The 15,433-nt window shown below is 42.1% G+C and overlaps 1 protein-coding gene across 1 annotated transcript in view; it reads left to right on the top strand.

The window, feature by feature from the left end:
* Window positions 1-15,433, top strand: part of LOC124778612 (trypsin-like) — a 66,813-nt gene that overhangs the window by 35,982 nt on the left and 15,398 nt on the right. Inside the window, exon 5 of the mRNA XM_047253656.1 lies at window positions 11,364-11,480. Coding sequence (XP_047109612.1) covers window positions 11,364-11,480 — 117 coding nt within the window. The remainder of the gene's footprint in view (window positions 1-11,363; window positions 11,481-15,433) is intronic.

Here is a 15,433-nt window from a genome sequence, read left to right as displayed (position 1 = left end):
CTCATAGAGGCTTCCAATGTATTCTTTCCAGCTATCTGCTCTCTCCTCTGCATTTAACAGTGGAATTCCCGTTGCACTCTTAATGTTACCACCGTTGCTTTTAATGTCACCAAAGGTTGTTTTGACTTTCCTGTATGCTGAATCTGTCCTTCCGACAATCATATCTTTTTCGATGTCTTCACATTTTTCCTGCAGCCATTTCGTCTTAGCTTCCCTGCACTTCCTATTTATTTCATTCCTCAGCGACTTGTATTTCTGTATTCCTGATTTTCCCGGAACATGTTTGTACTTCCTCCTTTCATCAATCAACTGAAGTATTTCTTCTGTTACCCATGGTTTCTTCGCAGCTACCTTCTTTGTACGTATGTTTTCCTTCTCAACTTCTGTGATGGCCCTTTTTAGAGATGTCCATTCCTCTTCAACTGTACTGCCTACTGCGCTATTCCTTATTGCTGTATCTATAACGTTAGAGAACTTCAAACGTATCTCGTCATTCCTTAGTACTTCCGTATCCCACTTCTTTGCGTATTGATTCTTCCTGACTAATGTCTTCAACTCTTCATCACTACTATATTGTGATCTGAGTCTACGAGGTGCGGCTAGAAAAAAAACGGACTGATGCTGGAAAAAACATTTATTTACAATTATTTACAATTTCATGTTATGTCCTTCAATGTACTCTCCTCCTCGGTCTCTACACCGCTCCATACGAGTTTTCCACTGTTCATAGCAATGCTGCAGATCATTTTCGGTAAGTCCATACATTACTTCCGTCGCTTTTTCTTTTACTGCTTCAACAGTCTCAAATCTAGTTCCTTTCAAAGCTGACTTGACTTTAGGGAAAAGAAAAAAGTCACAGGGGGCCAAATCAGGTGAGTAGGGTGGATGATCTAAGATGGGAATGTTGTGTTTTACCAAAAACGTCTTCACTGACAACGCACTGTGAGCTGGGGCATTGTCTTGGTGAAGGATCCATGACTTTTTTGTCCACAAATCGTTCCGTTTTCTCCGTACTCGCTCACGTGGGGTAGCCAGGACGCTAATGTAGTAATGCTGATTCACTGTTTGTCTCTCTGGTACCCAATCAATGTGCACAATCCCTTTGATGTCAAAAAAAAAACAATCATCATTGCCTTGAATTTCGATTTTGACATTCGTGCTTTTTTTTGTCGTGGAGAACCAGGAGTTTTCCAATGCATCGATTGGCGTTTAGTTTCGGGATCGTAAGTAAAAAACCACGATTCATCGCAAGTAATAACATTTTGTAAGAAGGTGGGATCACTTTCAATGTTTTCCAGGATGTCAGAACAAATCATTCTTCGGCGTTCCTTCTGTTCAATTGTGCGACACTTTGGAACCATTTTTGAACACACGTTGTTCATGTTGAAACTTTCATGAAGAATCTGCCTAACACTTTCCTTGTCAACTCCTGTTAACTCAGACACTGCTCTGATTGTTAAACGGCGATCTTGTCGAACAAGTTTACCGATTTTTTCAATGTTTGCATCAGTTTTTGCTGACAATGGTCTGCCAGTGCGAGTGTCATCACTGGTGTCTTCGCGGCCATCTTTAAATCGTTTAAACCACTCAAACACTTGCATTCGCGATAAATAATCATCGCCATACACTTGTTGTAACATTACAAACGTTTCACTTGCAGATTTTCCTAGTTTGAAACAAAATTTGATGTCTTTCTGTACACTCAACATTTTCCGACGCACAGACAAAACGTCAACTACTTAAAACAGACGCCACGGCCAGACTGAGTGCAGGAGGCAGATGAAACTCGAGCAGTAGGTGGAGCGAGAGTCACGTGACAGGCCACGTGACTTTCAGCCTTATTGCATTCGTTTTATTGTTTCACCAGTACTAGTCCGGTTTTTTTCTAGCCACACCTCGTATATCTGCTCCTGGGTACGCCTTACAATCCAGTATCTGATTTCGGAATCTCTGTCTGACCATGATGTAATCTAATTGAAATCTTCCCGTATCTCCCGGCCTTTTAGTATACCTCCTGCTCTTGTGATTCTTGAACAGGGTATTCGATTTTACTAGCTGAAACTTGTTACAGAACTCAATTAGTCTTTCTCCTCTTTCATTCCTTGTCCCAAGCCCATATTCTCCTGTAACTTTTTCTTCTACTCCTTCCCCTACAACTGCATTCCAGTCGCCCATGACTGTTAGATTTTCGTCCCCCTTTACATACTGCAATACCCTTTCCATATCCTCATACACTTTCTCTATCTGTTCATCTTCCGCTTGCGACGTCGGCATGTATACCTGAACTATCGTTGTCGGTGTTGGTCTGCTGTCGATTCTGATTAGAACAACCCGGTCACTGAACTGTTCACAGTAACACACCCTCTGCCCTACCTTTTATTCATAACGAATCTTACACCTGTTATACCATTTTCTGCTGCTGTTGATATTACCCGATACTCATCTGATCAGAAATTCTTGTCTTCCTTCCACTTCACTTCACTGACCCTTCCTATATCTAGATTGAGCCTTTGCATTTCCCATTTCAGATTTTCTAGTTTCCCTACCACGTTCAAGCTTCTGACATTCCACGCCCCGACTCGTAGAACGTTATCCATTCGTTGATTATTCAATCTTTTTCTCATGGTAACCTCCCCCTTGGCAGTCCCCTCCCGGAGATCCGAATGGAGGACTATTCCGGAATCTTTTGCCAATGGAGAAATCATCATGATACCTCTTCAATTACAGGCCACATGTCCTGTGGATACACGTTACGTGTCTTTAATGCAGTGGTTTTCATTGCCTTCTGCATCCTCATGTCGTTGATAATTGCTGATTCTTCCGCCTTTAGGGGCAATTTGCCACCCGTAGGACAAGAGAGTGCCCTGAACCTCCATCCGCTCCTGCGCCCTCTTTGACAAGGCCGTTGGCAGAATGAGGCTGACTTCTTATGCCGGAAGTCTTCGGCCGCCAATGCTGATTATTTATCAAAATTTAGGCAGTGGTGGGGATCGAACGCGGGACCGAAGACGTTTTGATTATGAATCAAAGACGCTACCCCTAGACCACGGGTCAATAGTCCGTAATGCATTACCCGTGTTAAATTGGACCGTTTACCAATTGCGGAAAAGGTTGATATCGTCTTGATGTATGGCTATTGTGATCAAAATTCCCAACGGACGTGTGCTATGTATGCTGCTCGGTATCCTGGACGACATTATCCAAGTGTCCGGCCCGTTCGCCGGATAGTTACTTTATTTAAGGAAACAGGAAGTGTTCAGCCGCATGTGAAACGTCAACCACGACCTGCAACTTATGATGATGCCCAAGTAGGTGGTTTAGCTGCTGTCGCGCCTAATCCGCGCATCAGTAGCAGACAAACTGTGCGAGAATCGGAAATCTCAAAAACGTCGGTGTTGAGAATACTACATCATCATCGATTGCACCCGTACCATATTTCTATGCACCAGGAATTGCATGGCGACGACTTTGAACGTCGTGTACAGTTCTGCCACTGGGCGCAAGAGAAATTACGGGACTATGACAGATATTTTGCACGCGTTCTATTTAGCGACGAAGCGTCATTCACCAACTTAGGTAACGTAAACCGGCATAATATGCACTATTGGGCAACGGAAAATCCACGATGGCTGCGACAACTGGAACATCAGCGACCTTGGCGGGTTAATGTATGGTGCGGCATTATGGGAGGAAGGATAATTGGCCCTCATTTTATCGATGGCAATCTAAATGGTGGAATATATGCTGATTTCCTACGTAATGTTCTACCGATGTTACTACAAGATGTTTCACTACATGACAGATGGCGATGTACTTCCAACATGATGGATGTCCGGCTCATAGCTCCCGTGCGCTTGAAGCGGTATTGAATAACATATTTCATGACAGGTGGATTAGTCATACCATGGCTCGCACGTTCACCCGATCTGACGCCCTCGGATTTCTTTCTGTGGGGAAAGTTGAAGGATATTTGCATCATTTTGAGCATTTATTGCATTAATGTGTTATTTACAGGTAATGACGCTGTAACTGCATGCGTTCTCAGAAATGAAAAGTTCACAAAGGTACATGTATCACATTGGAACAACCAAAAAAAAAAAATGTTCAAACGTACCTACGTACTGAATTTTAATTTAAAATACCTACCTGTTACCAACTGTTCGTCTAAAATTGTATGCTATATTTTTGTGACTATTACAGCGCCATCTATCACAAAGCGAAAAAAGCGGTCCAACCAAAATATTCATACTTCTTTACGTACTGCACGAATATGTAATAAAAAATGGGGGTTACTATTTTAAAAAATCAGTTGATATCCATTTGACCTATGGCAGTACCATCTAGCGGGCCAACCATAGCGCCATCTGGTTTCCCCCTTCAAGCTAGACAAGTTTCGTTCTTTGTAGTTTTTTTCGTTTGACGCTTATTTCGTGAGCTATTTGGCCCGGTCACGATCAATCAAGCACCCTGTATATACACACCACATGCATATATTGTTCATTATTTTATACATCGTAAATGCTTCTGACACGAATAAATAGCATATAATGTGTTATCTCCTGACAAATGATAACTCTAGGTCGTTGTACACAGGTGCTAGAATATCTGATCATTTACCACGACAGTTCATTCCCTCATTTCTTTTCCGTCATTGTGTAGTAGAACAATTTCATATTTCAGTGACTTACAGCAACTAACAAATGCTTAGTTTTAAATTTATTAAATTACTCATTAGCTTTATCGTGTGCCTGTGTCTATAGAAATTTTAGAATACGTTACAAACATAATTCGTATCTCTGTCATATATAAGACCGGAGATAGGTTATCCTACAAGGATACATACCTTTCTTTTATTCCAGTATCTAATTTTGCACTATAGTTTTATACTGTTTAGTGTGGGTCTGTTCTCCTATACTAAGGTTCGTCGTTATGTACATAGTATCAACGTTCATAGTATCAACGTTCACGTGTTTTGGTGCAAATCACTCTTGGTATCCAACACATCCTTATGACCATCTTGAGAAACAGTCACCATTAACTGTCATCGTGGTTTTATGCCGCTTCTATCAAAGAAACATATCAGTTACGCAAAAGGTGTTTGACATAGTATGGAACTATATTGTTGTCTAACATAGACTATAATGGGGTGACAAAATTCAAGTCCGCAGATTTTCGAGGTCTCGGAGGACATTACGTGTAATTCAAATTACGAGGGCAGTTCAATAAGTAATGCAACACATTTTTTTTCTGAAACAGCGGTTGTTTTATTCAGCATTGAAATACACCAGGTTATTCCCCAATCTTTTAGCTACACAACACTATTTTTCAACGTAATCTCCATTCAATGCTACGGCCTTACGCCACCTTGAAATGAGGGCCTGTATGCCTGCACGGTACCATTCCACTGAACGATGTCGGAGCCAACGTCGTACTGCATCAATAACTTCTTCATCATCCGCGTAGTGCCTCCCACGGATTGCGTCCTTCATTGGGCCAAACATATGGAAATCCGACGGTGCGAGATCGGGGCTGTAGGGTGCATGAGGAAGAACAGTCCACTGAAGTTTTGTGAGCTCCTCTCGGGTGCGAAGACTTGTGTGAGGTCTTGCGTTGTCATGAAGAAGGAGAAGCTCGTTCAGATTTTTGTGCCTACGAACACGCTGAAGTCGTTTCTTCAATTTCTGAAGAGTAGCACAATACACTTCAGAGTTGATCCTTTGACCATGGGGAAGGACATCGAACAGAATAACCCCTTCAGCGTCCCAGAAGACTGTAACCATGACTTTACCGGCTGAGGGTATGGCTTTAAACTTTTTCTTGGTAGGGGAGTGGGTGTGGCGCCACTCCATTGATTGCCGTTTTGTTTCAGGTTCGATGTGATGAACCCATGTTTCATCGCCTGTAACAATCTTTGACAAGAAGTTGTCACCCTCAGCCACATGACGAGCAAGCAATTCCGCACAGATGGTTCTCCTTTGCTCTTTATGGTGTTCGGTTAGACAACGAGGGACCCAGCGGGAACAAACCTTTGAATATCCCAACTGGTGAACAATTGTGACAGCACTACCAACAGAGATGTCAAGTTGAGCACTGAGTTGTTTGATGGTGATCCGTCGATCATCTCGAACGAGTGTGTTCGCACGCTCCGCCATTGCAGGAGTCACAGCTGTGCACGGCCGGCCCGCACGCGGGAGATCAGACAGTCTTGCTTGACCTTGCGGCGATGATGACACACGCTTTTCCCAACGACTCACCGTGCTTTTGTCCACTGCCAGATCACCGTAGACATTCTGCAAGCGCCTATGAATATCTGAGATGCCCTGGTTTTCCGCCAAAAGAAACTCGATCACTGCCCGTTGTTTGCAACGCACGTCCGTTACAGACGCCATTTTAACAGCTCCGTACAGCGCTGCCACCTGTCGGAAGTCAATGAAACTATACGAGACGAAGCGAGAATGTTTGAAAATATTCCACAAGAAATTTCCGGTTTTTTCAACCAAATTTGGCCGAGAAATAAAATGTGTTGCATTACTTATTGAACTGCCCTCGTACAATGAAATCCAGACCATTTGCTGCTTACAAAAAAATGGTTCAAATGGCTCGGAGCACTATGGGACATAACACCTGAGGTCATCAGTCTCCTAGAACTTGGAACAACTTAAACCTAACTAACCTAAGGACATCACACACATCCATGCCCGAGGCAGGATTCGAACCTGCGACCGTAGCAGTCGCGCCGTTCCGGACTGAAGGGCCTAGAACCGCTCGACTATCGCGGCCGGCTGCTTCTTACAGGCGTTGATAAATATTAACGGGGACAGTTGAAAATATGTGCCGTGACCGGGGTCCGAACCTGGGACCTCCTGCTTACATGGTGGACGCTCTATCCGACTGAGGCATCGAGGACGGAGTTGCACAGTCCTCAGTTTCCTTGGGGGCTCAGTCGGATAGGACGTCTGCCATGTAAGCAGGAGATCCTGGGATCGGATCCCGATCGCGGCACACATTTTCAACTGTCCCCGTTGATATTTATCAACACCTGTATTAAAAGTCCGATGTGGTTACGTGGTTTTTTCCCGTGAAAATTCTAGAAGTACATTTCATTACGAAAATCTCATCGATGCATCTCAGGGACGTGGAAGAAGGCAAAAGTATCCAGGGTCAATGTTAAATATAGTTTACTTTTATCGTGAACTAAACTTCGTTGATTTACTTCCCCTAATAGCAATTAATCACAGATAAAAGTGTCTTTCGCTATCTGGTTTTATAGTCTTGGGCCAGGCAAACTGAAATGTACATTGTTTATATTTTAAAAATTTTTTTCGTAGCGAAAAACGATATCAATGCTTGCTTTATACAGCAGCCAGATATGCTGGGCTGATAGTTAATAGTGAACGGTTATTGAAAAATTGACTATCGCTTAGCGTAATGTTCGCTACGTTAAAATTTCAGAAAACGAATATCAATTTTATCACTTCAATGCTGTTCGCTGTCCATATTCTTTATCTGTTTATAATTTCAGTCTCTTTTAACAATCTCCGAAAATAAGGTCTAACATTCTGCGTGCTTTCTGTTTGTTCTAAGTCGTGTCTCCCTACCACTTTCGCGCAACGACCCTCTGAGCGTGTTTTTTAGGGAATTGACTAGTTCGAACCTAGGACCTGTTGCTGGTAAGGAGACGTCAGACCACACATGACATGTAGAGTTCAGAAGAGTTCAGTGAGACTAGCGATGATATAACCAAATACTTAATGATTTCAGCGTCAGCTCCACTGCACTCCCTGTAAAAGAATCTTAATACTAACTAAATTTAGTGGAAGGGGTTCAAGGCTTTCCTATGTTTCGTTAGCTGGTAAAATAACGTCGAAAAAGCAGTTAAGTTTACCATTGGAAATTTTATTCTACTCACAAAACTATTGATAAAAGGTTCAAATGGTTCAAATGGCTCTGAGCACTATGGGACTTAACTTCTGTGGTCATCAGTTCCCTAGAACTTAGAACTACTTAAACCTAACTAACCTAAGGACATCACACACATCCATGCCCGAGGCAGGATTCGAACCTGCGACCGTAGCAGTCCCGCGGTTCCGGACTGCATGCCTAGAACCACTAGACCACCGCGGCCGGCATTGTTAAAAGGAAATGTTTTAATACAGGATGGTAAAAACCAACTGCGTTCAACAAAAATGTTAACGAATATTCGTTCAATGGGTTTCCAAGTTCTACAATGGATCAAAGGATGACCTATGCCATATCACATCTATAATCTAGGTTTAAATTAAGTTTCACAAAAGAGAAAACTATCAAAATTGTCTACAGTGACCCTCAATTATCATTAATTACTTATCTAACTTGTCGTAAATTACAGTGGCTGATGTGGCTTCTCAATAACTATATAACAGAAAAATCATCGCGTTTCAGATTTTTACTTCAAGTGGCAAATATGAACACCATGAGCTTTAATTGACGATCGACACTAGTATTACGCAAAAAGGGGGTGTAACAGATGAGACTTCTGCAGTTCTGAGTGAAGCTTTATGCACTGTTATGCGGCATCACGTGCGTTCATTACCTTGTCGGTGTTCGTCAGGGGGCGGCGAGCAGCACAACTCCGCTCACCTCACCGTCTCGGAAGCAACTCTCTCCTAACTTCTCCTTACTACAATTTACCGAAGTTGGATTAAAAAAACTATCTGGCTGTGTTTTCATCTGACCAATCAGGGTCTCTATGTTAACCTTAAACTCTGCCTACAAAAATTCTGTCCATCCAATGAGAAACGTTATACCTTTCGTGGTGGGGCAATGTTTTTAAAGTTTGCAACGTAACAGAGACGCGAAAAAGCCTCACGCTAAAACTTGCAGCTGGTGTGGCCCTTTTAGTGTTATCGTAAGATCTATACTGTTCTTCTGGAGGGCTCTATCTTTTAACATGGGCTGGGGGGTGGTCCTGACGTAACAGAGACGCGAAAAAGTCTCACGTTAAAACTTGCGGGCTGGGGTGACCCTTTTTGTGTTATCGTAAGATCTATACTGTTCTTCTGGAGGGTTCTAGCTTTTAACATGAGCTGGGGGGTGGTCCTAGCGGTTAGCTGGCGACGTGGGTGTCCGTCCCTTATCGTAGGGCCTTCCAGCTTAACACGGTTCTGCTCTCGGCTTCTGTTCTCGTTTCTCCCCTCGGAACTGCGTCTGTCTCACGGTGGGAAGGTATGACATGCATTTGGGCATTCTTGTGTTAGTCTGTGGTATTCCATTTGCTCACTCGTTACTCGTATTACTTTGGTTAATTTAATGTCACGATTTATTCGAAGTTATGTGACATATTACTGGATTTGCTTATCGTGTCAGGGTTTTCATGGAAGGTGTTGGATTTGCCGGTCACCGTACAAAGGGTTGCTGTTTCTTTAGCTGATTTATCGCACAGGGGAAAAACTGGTGATCTTTAGAGTCAATGGAATAAAACACAATTTTAACAATACTGATATCTACATGTACATCTACATCATACTCCGCAAACCACCTAATGGTGTGTGGCAGAGGGTACTTTCGGTACCACTATCTGACCCCTACAACCCCGTCCCAGTCGCTATTAGTACATGGGAAAAATGATTGTCGGTAAACTGTATTGGCACTCTTTTCTCGTATTATCTCCTCGTGGTCAATACGCGAGATGTATGTGGGGGAAGTAATATGTTGTCCGACTCCTCCTGAAAAGTGCTGTCCCGAAATTTCAATAGTAAATCTCTCCATGATGCACAACGCCTCTTTTGTAACGTCTGCCAGTGGAGTTTGTTTAGCATCTCCGTAACGCTCTCTCGCCAGCTAAACGATCCCGTGACGAAACGCGCCGCTCTTCGTTGGATCTGCTCTATAGCCCCTATCAGTCCTATCTGATAGGGATCCCAGGTAGATGAACAGTACTAAAGAATCGGGCGCACAAGTGTCTTATAAGCTATTTCTTTCGCGGATGAATTACATTTCCTTAAGATTCTTCCGTTGAATCTGAGTCTGTTTCTCCCACTATCTGTTTTATATGGTCATTCCACTTAAGGTCGCTCTAGATAGTTACGCCTAGACATCTTGCGGCAGACGCTGTCTCCAGCTGTTTATCATCAATAGTGTAGCTGTACAGTAGTGGATTTCTTTTCCTATGTATGCGCAATATGTTACATTTATTTACGTTCAGGGTCAACTGCCGGAGTCTGCACCATTCATCAATTCTCTTCAGGTCGTTCTGCAAATTATTACTATCTTCTGGCGTTGCTACTTTGATATAGACAACTGCATCATCTGCGAACAGCCTTAAAAATCATCCGATGCTTTCTAATAGATCATTTATATACATTGTTTCAGCTTCCAATTCACAATTATACATCACATCGAAGAGAGACAAGGTTCTTACGGAACAGATCTTAACATAGTGAGAGCGAGCCACTATGTTCTCTATTACTTACAGGTTAATACAAACAAACAAATTCTAATCTAGACTAGTATTCTTACTTCTTTACTCTCTTAGGATTCTTAGGATTATATTGTATTCCTTTTTTATGACTAATACTTAAATACTTCAATTAAACCAATTAAAGTTTATTTTTTGTTAAAACTACGGCTTAAGGCTGTTAAAGAGTGGTTATCATCTCCAGCCCCGAGCTGATGTACTTCCAAAAAATTATTTCACGGTTATAGTTTCTCCCAATCGACATGGAATTTACTTTTCTTCTTCCAGTAACCATATTCTTGTTTGGAGTGCCTCCACTTCCTCCGCTGATGGTGAACGATCTCTAAGTAACCTCTCCATACATGGGATGTTAACCATAATCTTCCTTTCTTCCCCCTCAGCCGTTGCTTATTCCTACTTTGTGCTACATTAAGGCGGGTGACAAGGCCCCTTGTTATTGCTGTTTACATGGAGTTGTTCTGGAAATTTCCATTTCGTGGGAACCCTATGACATATCAACTCAGCAGCTCTCACCTGTGTCCTCTACAAAGTGTAGCCAGCCTTTTGGAGAGTCGATTTGATGCATCACCCACCCATGGGATGCTGAAAAGTTAGAGTATCTGGATCTATAAGTCGACCAAGTGCATACTGCATGTAAGTCTATTCAATTCAAGCCACTAGTTTCAAGGAAAAGACGGTAGTCCTGATGCAGTGCTAAACTAACACATCATAGTTAGAGTAGATACAAGCCAGTCCCAAAGTAAATTACAAGGCAGAGAATTTGCTGATGTAAAAGCCCAGCCCAACTTTTACAATGAATGTTTTCTTCATCAATTTTGAGTGGCACTATTTCCTTTGACACTGTGTTCCCCAGTCACTCAGGGGCTTTAATTTCAGCAGTTACACTCTTATTGTTCCGCTTCTGCAGGTATCACCAGCCTTTCCAATTGATGGGGTCACGGTGGCGCCAGTACAGTTGCCAGCGCAGGGGGAGGAGGTTCCAGATGGCGCCAACGTCACAGTGATCGGATGGGGAAGTCTCTGGGTAAGAACTGTCTACCTAACTTCTGTTATCAGTTCGTCAAGAAAGCTACCACTACTGAACTGACATTTCGTTTTTCAGTTTCTTAATTCTCACTTTGTGCAGTGCTAGAATCTATTCTAATCCATTTTCATACGCTTCTGTTTCAAGTTGTTTTGTCATCTTGGTAAGTCAGCTATTTGTCTCTCTATGCTAGATGGTTTAACAATTAAGATGTCAGATAAAAACTGGCCAAAAATGTGAGGAAACGTTCATCATACTGTACTACAATAGCGTGCTATACGTATGTTGCACGATGTGTTTACGAACATGATGCCAAAGGTGCCTTCTGGTAGATCAACTTGCAGACAAGTGTATTTGTTGTGACCAGCTTTTCAGATGGCAATGGAAGGGGAAGAGGCTGGTGTTCCTCCGCCGTACGGCAACATGTGTTCTTGACCTACAAGACATTCTCCAGCCCGACTGGCGACTCTTTCCAATACCTAACAAGGGAAACACCCCATCGAACCCCTTTCAGATTTTGTGGTTGATACGGTTGAGAGCAGGATACAACGGCTGCTGGAGTGGAAGGCTGAGCAACAAATTGAGGATAGAATATAAAATTTAACTTATTACGCAAGAAAATTCATGCAGGGTACTGGTAACAACATATTGACACATAACTTGTTCCATTTAAATGTACATCATCTGATTTAACATGAATCATCAACAAGTTATCTAACATCAGACAATCTGCAGATATGAGATTTAAACCTTTCCTAAAATTTTAATGCTTATAAAACGTTATTACGAAACACAGATAATTACCAAACTGGTCACTGTAGTTAAGTCTTACATAACCTAATGGGCACAATGGCTTACAGGAAATAATATCATAGACGTATAGCAATATCTGCCCACTGTAGCACTGTCTTTGGTGACCTTGTGTGCCACAATGATTCACAGAACCAACTCATATAGTTAAATGGTAAATATTACCAACAATGGCGCTTGCGTTATAATCTTACGTAGCACACCGATTTACCAAGACAATGCAATTAATGCCAAGTACAATCTGGTCCAGAATAACGAGTGCCCTACTGCTGCTTAAACTACTCAAAATCAGTAATGAACTGTTTTACAAGGCAAGTACATTCAGTTTAGACAAGTTAACAAGACAGTGCCTCAATTTGAAACTCCCTTTCCGCTTCCCGCACGGAATCCCCGAGGGCGCACCAACCCGCACACCGCAAAGCGAATCGAAAGAGATCGAACACACTACACCGGAACATTCAAATCGCAGGAGCACACGGCACAGTGGAAACATAGCTTAGTGGATAGCCCACCAAAAACAGAATACAGATCAAGCATGAGAACAGAAAAAAAGTGTAGTGAACTGTAAAAAAAGAAGAAAAATAGAGACAGTGAACCGTCCAAGCTCAAGATGTGCATTATCGAGCGAATTGCCAGAAACACGGCGTCATGGCTGTGCGATCACGATGTCTGACTTCGTATTCAAATCTCCCTCGTTCCTCTCCTTTTATTACTAAATTATGAACTTTCCATCACGTCATTGACATGTCTGTTCTCCTTCTGTAGTCTTGGAAACCGTCATACAATGTATTGGTTATAGAATATGATTCATGTGGTAAGAATGTATTAGCATCGCAAGTAAATGTGATGAATAGTTAGAGCAGGCGAGTTTCTGCATCTCTCACAGAAATGAAAACAACAAATAAACGGGTGTGGACTACGTTACAACAAAGGAATTCAAGAGACAAAACTTCCAAAGCGGTGCACAAGAGTCATAACACGTGGTCCTTGTGTAGACGAGATAGGAGGTAAGTACTCCTGGAAGTCCTTTCCTTACACCCTCCTGTTTCAAGCGGACGATACACCACGACACAGACGCCAGTATGTATACAGCGAACAGAAACGTCAATGACCGGACTGTCACTTCATAATTTTCTTAAATAAAAGGCACGGGGGAGATTTGAACAAGAATCTCCCACTCTGTAGTCCAATATCGTCACCACACAACCATGACATGGTGGTTCCAGCAATTTACTCGACGTTGCACATCTTGAGATTGGAGCGTTCACTATTTCTATTTTGTTTCTTTTGTCACAGTTCAGTACAACTTCTTCCTGTTTTCATGTTTAGTCTATGTTCAGTTTTTGATTGGATACCCACTGGGCCATCTTACCACTAAATGTCAGTGGCGTGCGATGATTAGTTTCCCTTGTAAGCATGATAGCTACGTGTAGATAGCGCATACTTTTGTTATAGTTTTGTCTAGCGAATCCAAACAAGTTCGAACAGAAGGTGCACTCTGAAACACAAGTATAAGAACATTTCCAAAATCTCATACCTATATATGGCTCAGGATACCACATTCCTTTGCAGAAGACCTAAGCAGATACTATGGTATTTCTTCAATTGAAGAACTGAGATGGTTCAGGAATCCAGAGATTCAAATACGATTGTAAAGAACGGGCGGGGGGGGGGGGGAGGGGGAGGGGGGGCGCAAGGGAAAGGACACAGTGATCACAGTCAGCATATTCGAACGTTGCCCACTGCGATTCCTCCCTGTTTATAATTAAATAAATTCGTTCTCTAAGATTTCATCGTTCACTAACTAGAAGCCGACGTCCGTATAACTGAGAATATCTTGCCAAGCGTACCGGGCAGAAGATCAACGTTTAGGCGAATGAGGCTTGTTTTTCGCTTTCGCTTTCGCTTCCTTCATTAGAAAAAGGAGAAGATCTAGAATCCTCATTTTTGAGAAAGAGTTTTAGTTAAACAGTTTTAAATTTATGGAAATAAAGAGTCTCTGTGCTTTACAAGGACAAAGTTTCAGATTCTCAGTTAACTTTGTCCTTATATTTCAATTAATTATACGGATTAACTATAAAACGTCTTAAACAGCACAAGGAAAATTCTCCGCTTAAAAAGAAAAGAAAAAAAGAAAACTGGTCCTCGAAGCGGAAGAACGCATGTTGAAGTCTCCTTCCGACCAGTAATTTAATTTTTTTCCTTTTTTTTTACTTAATTGGCTTGATGCAAGGGCTGGAATGGTTCGTTTCATAGGAACACTGCCAATTTCTTCCCCAGTCGGCTCCAAGTCTAACGAGCCCGTCGACGTTGCGGCGTTAAATGTTTCTTTCCTCAGGAGCTGCTTTTGAACTAAGTTTGAAAAATAGGAAAATACAAAACGAAAATGTGAGCAGTCACTGTAAATGACAAGATTTTCTCACAAGCCGGAGTGGTGTTGTTTGTGTGGGAAATGGTGGCTACTTTCTTTTCCGAATTGGGCTAGAATTTTAAGGTGACGAGAAAATGTTGCATTAGAAACCTAATGTCTCATCTCCGCTTGCTCGTACAGTGAGTGAAGTATAATACGTTTGGCGAAGTTTACAGTCCGAGGCACTGGACATGTTATTTAGTGAAGAAAACAGTCAATTTAATATATTTATTTATTTATTACGCAGTTTCGTCTACAGCGATCATCAGATTAAAACTTTGCAAAATGGGGTTCAGTGTCAGTGCTAAAAACCTGAGTCTAATCGGAAGTCCCGTCATCCTCAGGAGACGCAGTTTCCCAATATACTTTGTTTTGTAATTTCAGAGCGTGTGGTCCATGTGCCACACGTGCAGCAGTGCGTGCTCTATCCGCGGTAGTACAGAAAGTCATGTGGAGGCTTGGATATCAGGACAGAATAATGAATTAATCGAGAAATCTACTCTTCAGCAAAACAATCCTGCTTCAGTTTTGTAATATTCCAGATTTCGCCACAAATCTTCACTGGAATAAAGAATGGAGCCTAAAATTAATTTCTGATCTTGGCTAATGCGTAAAGATCATCAGCTTGAAAAGAGACATTTTACAACGATATAACAGGACTGGATACGAACACAGATTTGAATATAGGTTCCATTGGACTAAACGGCGGTGTGGAGTTCTACTATTCTGAAAA

The sequence above is a fragment of the Schistocerca piceifrons genome, chromosome 1, assembly GCF_021461385.2.
Source record: "Schistocerca piceifrons isolate TAMUIC-IGC-003096 chromosome 1, iqSchPice1.1, whole genome shotgun sequence".
NCBI lineage: Eukaryota > Metazoa > Arthropoda > Insecta > Orthoptera > Acrididae > Schistocerca > Schistocerca piceifrons.
This window is presented reverse-complemented; position numbering and strand designations above follow the sequence as displayed.